The sequence below is a fragment of the Egretta garzetta genome, unplaced genomic scaffold (genome assembly GCF_000687185.1).
Source record: "Egretta garzetta isolate BGI_Z169 unplaced genomic scaffold, ASM68718v1 scaffold712, whole genome shotgun sequence".
NCBI classification, from domain to species: Eukaryota; Metazoa; Chordata; class Aves; order Pelecaniformes; family Ardeidae; genus Egretta; species Egretta garzetta.
In genome coordinates this window covers 1,070,503-1,085,297 of record NW_009258883.1, presented here as the reverse complement: position 1 = coordinate 1,085,297, position 14,795 = coordinate 1,070,503, and the positions used below count along the sequence as shown (strand labels likewise).

General features: G+C 38.9%; 1 protein-coding gene across 1 annotated transcript in view; it reads left to right on the top strand.

The window, feature by feature from the left end:
* HCN1 (hyperpolarization activated cyclic nucleotide gated potassium channel 1) overlaps nucleotides 1–140 on the top strand; it is a gene marked incomplete at its 5' end in the record, with an annotated part of 43,703 nt that extends 43,563 nt beyond the window's left edge. Inside the window, one exon of the mRNA XM_035889486.1 lies at nucleotides 1–140. Coding sequence (XP_035745379.1) covers nucleotides 1–140 — 140 coding nt within the window.
* Between the last annotated feature and the right edge of the window lie 14,655 nt (nucleotides 141–14,795).

Here is a 14,795-nt window from a genome sequence, read left to right as displayed (position 1 = left end):
TCTTCCGACAGATGTCCTCGGGAGCCATCCCCCCAAACCGGGGAACCCCCCCGCCCCCAGTCCCCCTGCAAAGGGATTCTTCCACAGTCTTAAGCACAGAGCCCGAGGGAGATAAACCGCGGTTCGCGTCAAACTTATGAACTGTGAGCAACAGACTTGTAACAAACCGAGCACCGTCCCCGGAACTGTTTTAGCCTGTTTCCTAATGTGCCCCAGCAGTCTACCATGAGAAAAAATACTTTAGACAGCTTTGCCCTACATAACGAATGTAAAAGAAAAAAAATATATAAAAAATATATATATCAAAAAAAATTTAAAAAAAACTTGTTTGAATTCATGTCTTCCTTCCTTGCAACCATTAAAGAAGTCTAAATTCAGTCGTAATATTACTTATTTTTAAAGTGTCAACTTTAAAATCAGCCTAGCAGATTTCTGTGTTTATGAGGTTTGCTATTTTCATGGGAAAATTGTTAACACAGTAACAAACTTCAAACAAGTATATATGTGTAAAAAAAAAAAAAAAAATCAATCTAACAGACACGTAGCACTGACCGAGTGATATTCTGAAACCTTTGTTATTTCATTTATTGCAGACACATTGTTAATTTCTCGTGAAGAATTCAGTTGCTATTTCCCATTGCATTTCATGTTAGCACTTCCCATTGGGAATTAGATTGGACCAGAAAAAAACTGCAAACACCTGCAGTCAAATGGCTAGCACTAGCGCTCCTCTGGATAGGTTGTAACTTCACATGTCAACCCTTCTGTTGTTTCAGAAAACTGGGTGGACTTCGATCTTCACATTGCTAAAGACTTTTATAAAGACTATAAATATTGCCATTGTAAATAAGTTTTTAGACCCAAACAAAAATAGCTGCTGTGTGGTGTACCATCGCAAAGTCTTTGTTTAGGAATTTAGGTTCCGCTCTTCACTTCAAAATTTCCATTTTAAAATTTGTTAAAGCTAAGTGCAACACAACTGTTAAATTATAACGCAATAGCTTAAAACCTACAATGTTACTTTTACATGCAATGTTTTATGCAAAATTGTACGCTTGATCCTGCAAACCGCTTGTACTTCACCAGTACCATCACTTTTCTTCTCCTTGCCCTCAGTAGCATCTGAGAATATTCCATGCATGCTTTGGAAACGAAAAGAAAAAAAAAAAAAAAAAAAAAAAAAAAAAAAAAAAAGACAATAAATATAGGTTCAGTCAGCCATTGTAGGAAAAGGCTTTACGGTATCTTAGAAAATAATAACCATTCATTAATTGTGTCTACCTTAAAATTCCTATAATGCTGACTTCGAATCTCTGGTTTAAGTCTAGAAGTGAGGTTTTTCATTTAAAGGATTATTTGTAAACCACAGCTTGATTTAGGCTTTCAGGTGCTTTCTGTGTCTTCACTGTAGTTTTGTAGTTGACTGTGGTGTTAATTTACAAAAATAAATATAATATAGCATCAAGTCTGTCTGGAAATGCACGATTTGCTCTGTGTATATCGTAATTAAATGGATAGTGTATCCTAAGGCATGTAGTGTCAAACATAGCCCATAGGTACGAGGTTTATTATTTTTTATGTCTTCAAAACAGAAAGGAAATGGTGACAGAAAGCAGGGTTAAAGCATACTGTTTTGTGAATGTTTTGTTTTGTTTGCTCAAACCTTCACATTATCTTATCCACAAAAAAAGTTCTTTCATAATCATTTGTGCCTGATTTGTCACATTAAATAGAGATTGAAACTAAATGTGTCATAATTTAACTCACTGAAAAATCAACATTATGGATATGATACAAGCATATATTCTGTTCCTTAAAACCCAGCTGACTCATGTTAAGGAAGTGAATGCAAAGGAGTTCTTCTTTTCCCTTTAATGCTGGGTTTAACAATGCATGGAAAAATTAAAGGACATCACAAACTATGTCATGCAGTGAATCCAGATGTGCTTGAGAGCCAAGTAAATATTCTAAAGCTAACAGAGCTTGAACCCATGCTGTCTGTTATGCTTTCTACTAAAGTGGTACATCAAATAAAAATTTTAAAAAACCTTCCAGTTTTTGCTGACTCCCACTCACCACTAAAAATCGATGTAATTAACCCACTAACATGCTGCTGCCATTAATTTAAGTGGCCCAGAGTAGTATATGGGGAAGTGATTGTTCAAAAGTGTTTGGAACAATATGGATACGCTGCAAGACCATTTATTTATCAGTACAATAGCCCTTATATTATTTTAATACTAAAAAATTCTGTCAGTTAATTAAGATCATATACTGATCTTTCAAACTCTTTAAGGTTTACATTTAATAGGAGAAATGGGGTTAGTAGCTAAATATTTTTATATATATTTTTATTTTATTTTAAGCACTATGAATAAATATTAATTCACATGGTCTTTCAGTGAAACCATAAATAATTTTTAATAACTTTGTAATAGAGTGGACAATATCTAGGATTTGTATGTTAATTAAAAAAATGGTACAGGGTATAAAATTATATACGTATATATATATGTATGTATGAATGTATATATACTTAGATTAAAAAACAAATGACTCACATTCCTGTAATATAAAGGTCCATTGCTAGTTTCTGAACTGACCTGTTTTCTCTATACATAAGTAAGCCCGTAAGTATGAAATGTCACGTCTGTACAGGATAAATCTCACGTCTGTACAGGATGAAATGTATTAATGAAAAAGGTTGGGGCTTACTGCTTCTGGGGATGCTATAGAACTGATTCTTACAATAACTGTATGATCAGGGATGAGTTAGATTTTTTTCTTTTGTCTTTGCTCAAAGCCATAAATAAATATATATAAAAGATTATTAATAAATTGAAGAAAATATATAAAAAATAAGGCTATGAATATTTTTTTCTTCCAATATCTTTATAACTGAGGAAGTTTTGCTTTGCCATGAAAGAACTGTTTGGTTTTCTCTTTTCTTTGTTCTGAGCCCCAGAATTGGTGTGCACTAAGTATGGGGAGGTGGGGGAAGACTGCCTGAGTAATTACATCCACTGTAGGAAAAAGAGGGCTTAGAAATTCAAGGATGCCACCCAATTTACTCAAGCAATTCTTACATTATATTTCCTATGTAGGTTAGAGGAATTCATTGTGCTAAAAGCATTTTCCCCACAAAACTCTCATTTAAGCCATTCTCCCTAACTTCTAATATTTCTTGAGCACAAATATTTGAAGTTTACTTATATTAAAAATTTTAAATATCCTGGTGGAGAATTCCAAGTAGTTGTTAGTGTAACTTAAGGAAACTGTATTCTATCACATTTTCACTTTATCTTACTATGTGTTCTAATCCCAGGTGCGGTACCTCTGAACTTCTGTATAATAGTTGAGATTTCAAGGCAACATTGATGTGGAAGTAGTGTTCATTAATTACATTTTAGGTCATTGTAAATGAAAAAGAGCATAGTTCACTCAAACCAATAGTAGATTTTTTTTTTTTCATTAAATTCAGTAAGATCAATGTAATCCTAGATTGATAAATTTTAAAGCAAGTTTGAATAGTTGTATTTTCAAGTTGCACCCTAAAGTGTGTTGTGAATTCTTTTAGTGTTTTGTTTTGGTTTTTTTTTATTTTGCTTTACTAAGATATAGCTCTAGTTTGATTCTAGTCAATTAAATTATTTCCAAAAGGATCAGCAATATAACAGAAAATTGTGGCTTAGCAGCAAAATTCAGTTCTGTCTACATTTGACCACTGCACACTCAACCCAACAAAGGGTTGGTTTTCAGTTATATTTCATATCACTATATATGATATCATTATGTACCTACACAACAATGTATATATATCTAATATCTATATCTACCTCAGTTTACTTCCTACTTTCCCTTAATTTTAGTTTAAAATGTATCAGCAGAACTGGAACCAAGGTAAATTTTATTTTAAACAGCAAACTTTCATGTCTTGATGCTTGAGTCATAAGAAGTAAAGCCTAATGTTTCTGTTTTCAAAATGTACTCACACTGACTTCAATATTTCTATCCATGTGAGTTCTTTTCTACTTTATAGGTGACATTGTCGAATGAAGAAAAATCTTGTGTTTTAAAAGTAAGATGTTTGATTTTTAAACAAACCTGCAATTCAACTGGTCTAGGAATATGCAGTGACATTAATAATTTCTGCTGTTCCAAAGTCCTCTGTTCACACAAATAAACATTACAAGATAGGAACAAAAAGGGGTTGTTTAGAAATCATAAGTCTGAGCTACAAGCATTATCTGGTAGAGCCTAGAATGTGCTACAAGAATTGGGGTGCAAATTTATTTGTTTAGTGGATTTGGCCTTTCCCCTCCCTTCTTTTTTTTTAACGAGGGAAGAATAAGAGCATTAACATTGCCCTAGACCGTATCCTCTGAGAAATACATGTTGTTAATCTTGAATCTAGACATTTTTACCAACAATTAGTACCCAGGGCTCCTTTGCATACTTAGCAGATTGAATCACCTACTTGATTGGTGTGGTGGGTCATACAAGCAGATGGTGTAATTTCTCATCCATGGTTACATTTCCCTGACCTCTGTGAAGACATGCAGTATCTTAAAAACTTACGGTAGCACTGAATTTTTCAGGTAAATATATGGGAACATCAGAAGGAGAAACACAGTGACAATCGACAAGCAGAGTATCTTCTACAGATATTTTAAGATACTGGTACGAGTATGTGCACCCAGTTTAAAAAGATGTATGTCATGAGAGTGAAAACCACATTTGCCAACTCCATTAGATGATTTAAGATGTACACTGTGGCTCAGGTGATCCTTGGCCTATGAATTGCCAGACTGAAATGCAAATTTCAGCCAAAACGAAACTTTGTCCCATCATTGAAACTGTTCCAGTTATTTCACCTGCTTGCAGAAGTTACCATATTTTTTACCATTCTCCAGTTTTGCGTGTCAGATTGCAGTATGGTTCCCGCTATGCTCAGCATCCGGTGCTGTGTTAGTTCTTGCTGAAGGGTCATTGGCAAAAGAACTGCAGACCAGAAGAGAAGAGAAGATGCCAAATGCCAAGTCTATAACCAGTCCAAACTAGCCTGTGCGTGAAGGGGAAGCAGGTACTTGAACCATTTCTCTGGAAAGTCAGCAGGCGCCTGCAGGGACTCTCATGCCGAACCATGGGTCTCAACAAACCTGGGGGCCAATCTGAAAATGCATGTCCAATGTCAGCTACTTCTGCACTCCACAATTACTGAAAAGTTTACATAGAGGTAATAGTTCCTCTCACATTATCAAAGCATCTTATCTGTCTTCTATCTAGTGACTACTCTACTCTTTAGAGGTCCCATATTGCACTTGACTTCACAAAATCTGAGATGTTCTCTGGGTGGTACACTGAGTGCGACCATTGCTCGTGGATTTACTTACACCTTTTCTTTAGGGAGAATCACAGAATGGCAAGGGTAGATGAGGGGACAGCAGTGGATATTGTCTACCTTGACTTCAGCAAGGCTTTTGACACTGTGTCCCATAACACCCAAATAGGGAAGCTCAGGAAGTTTGGGTTGGATGAGTTGAAAGGTGGATTGGGAACTTGCTGAATGGCAGGGCTCAGAGGGTTCTGATCAGCAGGGCAGAGTCCAGTTGGAGGCCAGTAGCTAGTGGAGTTCCCCAGGGCTCAGACTGGTCTTGTTCAATTTATTCATCAATGACCTGGATGAGGGACAGGGTGCACCATCAGCAAGTTTGCTGATGACACAAAACTGGGAGGAGGGGCTGACACACTGGAAGGCCGAGAGGGACCTGCGAGTCCTGGTGGATGACAAGCTGACCATGAGCCAGCAGTGTGCCCTTGTTGCCAAGAAGGCCAATGGTATCCTGGGGTGCATTAAGAGGAGTGTGGCCAGCAGATCGAGGGAAGTTCTCCTCCCCCTCTATTCTGCCCTGGTGAGACCCCACCTGGAGTACTGTGTCCAGTTCTGGGCTCCCCAGTTCAAGAAAGATGAGGAACTCCTAGAGAGAGCCCAGAGGAGGGCAACAGGGATGATGCAGGTACTGGAGCATCTCTCCTATGAGGAAAGGCTGAGAGAGTTGGGCATGTTCAGCCAGAAGAAAAGACTGCGAGGGGATCTCACCAACATGTACAAATATCTTAAGGGTGTGTGTCATGAGGACAGAGCCAGACTCCTCTCAGTGGTGCCCAGAGACAGGACAAGGGACAATGGGCATAAACTGAAGCAGAATAGGTTTCAGTTGAATCTGAGGAAAAACTTCCTTACTTGAAGGGTGACAGAGCACTGGAAGAGGCTGCCCAGGGAGGTTGTGGAGTCTCCTTCTCTGGAGATATTCAAAGCCTGCCTGGACAATGTCCTGTGTAACATACTCTAGGTGAAAAATGTGTGCAGTCTGTGTCCTGTTTTGTCACTGCAGTGTAGGGGTTTTAAATAGAGAGATCTGGTTTTGAAGTAAGAAAATTTCCCATTTATCAGGGGGCAATAACTGTAGATCTCAGTCTTCACTGTGGACAGTTAGGCATTTGGGGTTTCTAGACCAGGCTCTTGAATTGGATTTTTTATTTCTCTGCAAAGTCAACATAAAAACTGGGTTTGCTGTGCTTGTTACACCAGAGGGATAGTCTGCATTGTTGAGGAGATGCCTGCAGCGTTTTATGTTAGTTATTTTTTTCTAAATGCTGGAGGATTTATGTCCAATTTTATTGGTTCCTCTAGTCCAGTCGAGACGCAGTGTCAGCAATAACTGATGCCAGGTCATCGTCCCCTGCAACAGGCAAATCTTCTAGGTAAGGAGACAAGATGGACAACAATATTAGATGTGCTCTTACTAAGAACCATAAGTATTCCTAGATATGACCTTCACTGATCAATTAACATCTGAATCCTCTGTGATAAAGTGGATTACAGTGTTATTGCAAACCTCGCCTTTTTTTAATCTGCCAGTTGATACCCTTTCTGCCTATGATTTGTCTTCATCTTCACAACAGAAATGTGTACCAATATTTGGAGGTGGTATTTCAGTTTAGCTGATACTTGTATGTTGATATTAAAAAAAGATTAAGAAATATTAAAAAAAATATATGAAGGAAGTACATTGTATGCATTTTACCAACTGGTGTTATGTTAATGCCTTCCTCCAGGAATGGCTCAAGTAATTTTAATGATTCACTTGGACCTTTTGTATTATATCACTGATAATGGTACCTAGGCAGAAATGGTGAATGCCATGGAAAAAATCCAAGAGAATGGTTTGGGCATCTCCTTTCTTTTCTCCAGTAACAAGAAGCTGTTCATCAGATTCACTAGATAAGTCAGACTCTAGATGGGACAGCTCAAAGCTTTTGCTTTTGTTCATGTCTACTTTGCAAGACAAAAGGATGTGGGCACAATTCAGAACTCCTAGTCAAAACCTTGGCTGAACTAATGCACATGGAGAAATAAGCAACCTTTATAGAGCATATAGAATCATAGAATCATTAAGGTTAGAAAGGACCTCCAAGATCATTAAGACCAACTGTCAACCCAGCACCACCATGCCTACTAAGCCGTGTCCCAAAGTGCCATGTCTATATGTTTATTGAACACCTCCAGGGATGGTGATTCCACCACCTCTCTGGGCAGCCTGTTCCATTGTTTGACCACACTTTCAGTAAGGAAATTTTTCCTAATATCCAATCCAAACCTCCCCTGATGCAGCTCGAGGCCACTTCCTCTCATCCTAAATATGGTAATCTTACATCAACTGGCACATAACATAAAGCAAGCTTTTAGACAGTGGAAAAAAAAATAATGTGTTCACCACTGTATACATAACTGAATTTGGTATGTGCCCCTAGACACCATGTAATCTACTCTGTGGGTTAGGTCAAAAATAAGCTCTCAGCCAGAAAGTGAGAAACTGTGTCTTTGGGCTTTTAGTCCCCTGTTTTACTTGTATACATTTAAATGTCCCAGAATAATAAATCCAAATAAAACAAAACAAAACAAAACATTCAAACAAAAAAAAAAACCAAACCACCAAAAAATGATCTGTGATAGGTTTTGATCCTCTATAATTAAGCATTAAACTTGTGTTTCTGGTTTCTATGAAAGATGAATTAATCTGAGTGAAAATGTCTTACATAAGACGTCTCTTAGATTTGGAGTTTGAGAAGATGAATACTTTATAACTTTTATTTTCTTGCTCAGGTCTATGATGGTCAAGTGTTCTGTGAGAGAGGAGACATGTTTTTAACTGGTCTTTTGCCATTTATTTTACAGCTTGCTAAGAAAAAGAGAGTTGGCATTGTTAATAGCTGGCAAAACCTGACGTATCTAGGGTGAACTTCCATAGTGTAGGCAGTGTTATTACAGAAGATAGAACTGAGCACAGAGCACCATATGTCATGGTCTCGGTTATGCTGGCTATTTCAGGTCCATGATTGTCAATGAGGTCATGTATTGTTTATTGCTGCACTCTTCTGGGTCACTTTTTGCCCTCTTAACCCGTCCCTAATAGTCCTGTGCAAGACAGAGATACTGAATATCTGGAACATACTGAAATTCTTCTGTCTTCTAGAATAAGTTTTTCAAAATTTTAGCTGTGATACGTGATAAAATATATTGTGTCAAGTGGAATGATTGTTCTCTTTTTTTTTTTTTTTCTCAGGTGTTTGAGGGACCTTCTCCATAGTAATGGGACATACTGATGTCATTGCCAAAGAGCAGTGAAGAGCAAAAGTGACAATAACAGAGTAGAAAAAAGGCAGTAGAAAGAAGTGCAGAGGCAGAAAAATTCTATTTCCTTGAAATAAGGCATTTGTGCTGAGATTCCCTGAAGGACATGAAAGGGGTAGGGGAGGAAAGATGACAACGTCATGCCCTATTTAAGGCTGCCAAGCAGCTCTGCCATGAGGGCAGCGATAAAGCAGGAGGAGCAGGAGAAATCAATCTCTCATGTTTCCATCACAAACACATTACTTCTTTTAGGTAATTTATTTCATTTATTTTGAAAACTGAGAGCAGACACACACGCTTTGCTGGCTGCTTCTTTTGATATCAGAGCTGGGTCTGCTAGAATAGTGTACAAGTGAGTGTCTGGAAAATCACGAACCTGGTGGGTATTCTGGGCACTTTTTGCTACTGATCCCATGCACCCTTTTAGCACTTTCTCTGTATTTAGCAATGCTGTAGTAATTTTTTTGTCTTGTTATAATAGCATTGCTCTCTGTGTCTAACAATTACTTCTATGAAAAATGGAAAATATGCACAAGCTTTGTCAACACTGCTAATTAAACTTCATAATAGGCTAAAGGAAGCCTAGTATGAGTGGGTCCAAATTACTTAGATGGAAAGCACAAAAAATACTGCTGACCAGGACTTGATGGAGGCTGCGACACAGCATAACCAGCATGCAAGATTTCCAAAGATGTTTCTTCCAAAGATTTGTTCTAACTTAGACCAAATCTTACCCTCCCACACATTCCCCTATCTTCCTTATCTGCTGTGGCCAATTTGCTGTGGCTTATCTCCCATTTCTTTTTTTGCACATCCTGTAAGTCATTTGTTGGGTTCTGGGAGCAAAGCCAGAACATCACTGTACTGGTGGTGAAAGGCAACAAATCATGACAGTACCCCGCAAAACTATGATAAACCTGTCTTTGGCAGCCAGAGACTATAATCAGAAAAGGTTACTTGTTTGCTTCATAGTATGTCCTGCAAACATTAGGGGTAGACAGAGGCATGCATTATTTTGAAATCCATCTAGAAGCAAATACTCAGAATATGATTGAATTCTATCTATTTATACATTAATTTTTGTTTTAACGCTACAGATGGGGGAAGACGAGCTCATTATAGATAGTAAGAGCAAGTCTAGGATAAATAAATATACTGGCTGGTAACTATGCTTACCCCACCCTACAACAGACGAGTATTGGAAGGAAAAGAGGTGTAACTCATTCAACCATTAACATCTAAGAACACTCATACAATTTTTTTTTTGTGATGGAACATCTTACCTCAGTAAACATCATGTAAATTTGTTAAAAGTTTATTGGTACTAGCACTTTGAAGGTATGCCCTTACAGCAAAATGGTGGAAAGCTATTCAGTAATGTATAGAGAAAAAAATCAAACTAAATGGTAAAGGATAAAATTGAAACATACACATTTATCTATATATATCTAAATGTCCTGCATAGGCTTTTAGAGAAATTGCAGTGCCACCCAGCCTTCCACACCTTGAATCCACAGAATACACATAGGTTGTTAAGTTGGTTACAACCATCTGTGATCTCCAGCCATTGCTAAGTGGATGCAATACCATTCTCAGTGGCTGATGGGACAGTTTTTCAGCCAACAGAAGAATGCTGGGAATCAAAACTATTGCTTTCAAATTTAGGTGCAGGGAAATATTTTAGCCAAAAGTGTTTCCTAATCTTAGACTGTTAACCTGTTATGAAAATATTAAATACAATACTTCAGACGTTTTATTTTAGATTTTTTCAGCAAGTAGTATCTAGAACCCTCATTTATATCATATATTAAGATTATAACATATACTAAGATTAAAGTTCCATCAGTAGGAATATGTTTTGATTATTACCTATATTTCTTATATTTGTGGTTGGCATAGGGAATAGTGTTTGCACACGAGAAAAAAACCCTAACTCAGTAGAATTGAACAGAGGGATTTCTCTAAGGGCCAGAGTAAAGAAATCGCACAGTCTGCCAAGCACTATGAAAAAAAATTCTTCAGCTCTGCACTCACTGCAGTACCAGCTCTTCAGCTATAGTGCATCTGTTCTGCACTGGATTATTCATTTAGTAGTTCATCCACTAAACTTTTTGCTAGTCTTCCCAAGCCCAGCTTGAATTGTGACTCTCTTCTCCAGGGCAAACACAGGTCATTTGCGGTGACTACCTGCCTTTTAAGGCTGTTTAAATGGTGCGTACACCCATTGCATATGCCTTGGGACTGATGCGCAGTCCAGCTGGCAGACAGTAACTCTGGGATCTCTAGTCAGGCCAATACTGTTTAATGTCTTCATTAACACTGATGGTGGGACAAAGTGCGCTCTCAGCAAGTTTGCCAACACCTTCAGTTGACAAGGGAGGATGCGGGGGTGGAAGCAATTAATATGCTGGAGGACAAGGGTGTTCACTAGGCCCTCAACAGGCTGGAGAAATGGGCTGACATTGATCTCATGAAGGTCAACAAAAGCAAGTGCAAAATCTTGCATCTGGCATGAAATAACCTTATTCAACATTACAGGCTGGGGTGTGGCTGTGTAAAAAACAGCTTTGCAGAAGAGCCGGGGGACCTGCAGGTCCTGTGGACTACAAGGTGAACATGAGCCAAGGTTGTGCTCTGGCAGCAAAGGCAGCAATTGGCATGCCAGGTTGTATAAGCAAGGCAGCAGCCAGTGGGCTGAGGGAAGTGATCCTTTCCCTCAATTCAGCATTTGTGGGACTGAATCAGGAGTACTGTGTCCAGCTTTGGGCGCCCCAAGGCAAGAAAAACATTGACCAACTGGAGCAAGTCCAGCAAAGGATCTTTTTAGCAGGGCCAGCTGTGACAGGACAAGGGGTAATGGTTTTAAACTAAACCAGCGTAGGTTTAGACTAGATATAAGGAAGAAATTCTTTACAATGAGGGTGGTAAAACACTGGAACGGGTTGCCCAGAGAGGTGGTGGAGGCCCCATCCCTGGAAACATTCAAGGCCAGGTTGGATGGGGCTCTGAGCAACCTGATCTAGTTAGCAGTGTCCCTGCTCACTGTGGGGGGGTTGGACTAGATGACCTCTAGGGGTCCCTTCCAACCCAAAACATTCTATGATTCTATGAAAGGATCAGCAGGTTATCCAGGGGCCTGGAGCAAGTGAGCTGCAATTGGGGGATACAGACAAGGTGGAGCTAGACTCCTCTTCCTGGTGCACAGCAGTAGGTTGAGTAGTGATGAATGTAAGCTGGACCATAGGAAGTTCCAATCAGTTGTAAAGGAAAAATGTGTTGGGGTTTTTTTTCTGCTAGGATAGACACTGGAACAGGAGCTGAGTGGGGCTGTAGGATTTCCACCTTTAGAGGTGTTCAAGACTTAGCTGGGCATGACTGTGAGCAACCTGATCTGATTAGACCTGCTTTGAGCAGGGTGTTATACTGAATACACCCCAGAGATCAATTCCAGCCTGAAATATTCTATGATTGTGTGATTGCAATGTCGCCATCTGTGCCCATGGCTCCTGCCCCCTCGGTACCAGCCACTTAGTTTGAACAAGCTTGAATCCACCTGTCTATGTCACAAGTCACAGCCACCACTTCTTTGTTCTTAATACAGAGCTTTTTCCTGGCATGGAGGTTGTAGAGCAGCCCTTGTGCAAGGAGCTTTAGGAGAAGTGGAGTTTCATGAAATCAATCCTCTAATTAAAAAAAAGGGATAATGAGAAGGATGCAAAGGGGTGGAGAAAAGGAAAAGGTGATAAAATGTCTCAGGTAATACAGTGTCCTTCCTGCTGGAAAATGCTTAAGTAAAACTGCCAATTCTTTCCTCAGGCAGTGTTACTTCTGCGTGCACACAGGCCTCTTCTTTTCTTTCAGCTGACAAGTATCTTTACTATCTCTCGCACTTAACACTAGCATGCCAGCAGGCTGGGCTGCACTCCCTTCTGTCTTCTGCTATAAACCAGAACAAAAACTGTCAGCAAACTTCTGGTTATACAGCCAAAACTCAGTCTTCATTTGTGGCAGCAGTGCAACAGGCAAAATTAAAGCTGACATAAGCATCTTTCTTATGCTTCTGTGTGGATTATAGCCCAGCAGCCCTATCTGTAATACAGGAACCAGGGTATACTCATTTTGCATGCACTGTCACTGTTTGCACACAAGCTGAACATGGCCCTGCATGTTCACTCTGCATTGAAGGGAATTAACTATTTTGTTCAGCTAAAAATCAAACTGATTTTGTGTGTGTGCAATGATTGTTTATGGCCCAATAACACTGAAAAATTAAAGGTATGAAGGAGAGCTAGTACCTGTAAATGCTGTTATATGAGGAGACAAGATTTCATCTGGTTGTGTGTTCATTCCAGACGTGCCTGGATTGTGTTACAGCCATTGCTCTTCATTCTGGCAGTGACTTCAATTAGGATTCAAAAAACTGGTTATCAACTTTGTTTCATTTTTGAGGATAAAAGGTGCTTTCTGGGTGAAATCTGAGCAGTAGACAGGCCTCTCTGGCTTTGCTGGTTGAGTGGCCTCCTAGAGCTTTCTACAGGACAAAGTAGGCTTAGTTACTGAGATCGTTTTCTCATTTCAGAGGGCATACACATGGCATTTTGAAACATTTCTTTCCAGTCCTTAGACCTTGCGTGTGTTAGTTAACAACATCTGAGTTGGCCAAGAAGAACACCAGAGAAGAACTGCAGCCTGATGTAGTTGCAGATTGCTCTTGGTAGTATCTAATTTAATTAGGAGATTAAATATTAACATGAAGCAATGGTATACTGCATACCGCTGCAAGTTTATTATGTGTCTCAAGTTTGGTGGTAGACTCTCTACATCAAAGTGAGCTTTAGTAATTTTTAGGTACATGCTGCAAAATGTAAGGCTGTTGTGCTCAGTTACGGAGCAGATGACCACAGTAACTATATGACCATTTTAACACTAGCCTTCAGCAGATCTAGGTAGCCAGGCGAGGTGCTCCACTACCATTCAGAATCATCTTTGAGTCATTGCACCATATCTGAAGATTTCCGCAAATACTCAGTATTACAAGAAACTTCTGCTGCTTTCCTTTTGGCTCACATATCATCCTCAGAAATATGGATTCAAATGAATCATCTTTCTGAGGATGATGCATAAGCCAAAAAAGAACACAGCAGAAGTTTCTTATCCCAAGGGAAGTCTTCTGGGCCCGTTTTTGGAAGAGCAAAAAACAACTTGTGCTTTGAACAAATGTGATTTACAGCCACTGAGACGCAAAAGATGCAAAGCCTTATACAGCTGATTTTTTACAGACACCTTTTTAGAGTGGAACTACTTTTCCAAGAATAATAGTTTTGTCCAGTTAGTTATATCTTGGACTGAGTGGAACCTGTGTTTATCACAGGACACAAAAAATCGCAAAGCACTGTGCTACACTTTCTGGCCCCAGGTAGGAATTCTTAATTTCATAGAATCTACAGTGGTCAGTTTCCTTTATTCCAAGCAACAAAAAATTTGAGAAAATCTGAAAATTAAAATACTAACATATGTGTCTGCCACTGCCACTCTCTTATTTAAGATCTCTTTTTCCATGCTCCCTTGGCCTGTCATCCTTGCATTAATTTCTTTCTCCATTGTGTTAGTAATAATGTCCCCTTTTATTGCTTTTAATTGCTTAATTTTATTGTTAACCTGTGCTTTTGGTTATTAAGTTCTCTTTTTCTTAACAGTAAATGAACGATCTACTTTATTTAAGGCTGGCCTTACATCTGTAAAGATAATTTGCAAGCCCTTGTAATTAATTAAAGTGTAAAGTCAATTTGGCAATTTTGTTCATTGCCATCAGGTTTACTGATTCTACATAGCCTTAAATACGTTGCCAGAGCACTGATGCTGAAACAGAGACATCTTAATAGCTCTGCTGGCCCATGTGCAGACAATCAGAGTTTATACCCAAGTTCAAGAAGAAAAGCCAGTTGCATTAACTGATGATGTGCAGGAAACAATTTGTCCTGTGATGTGTGAGCTGCCTTGGAACTTTTGCTTTTCTGGTTTCTATCATATGCAATGCGTTGAAAGAAAATCCTATGGATTATACTGATGTAGGGACAGACACTGTTGTTTTTCCCTATAG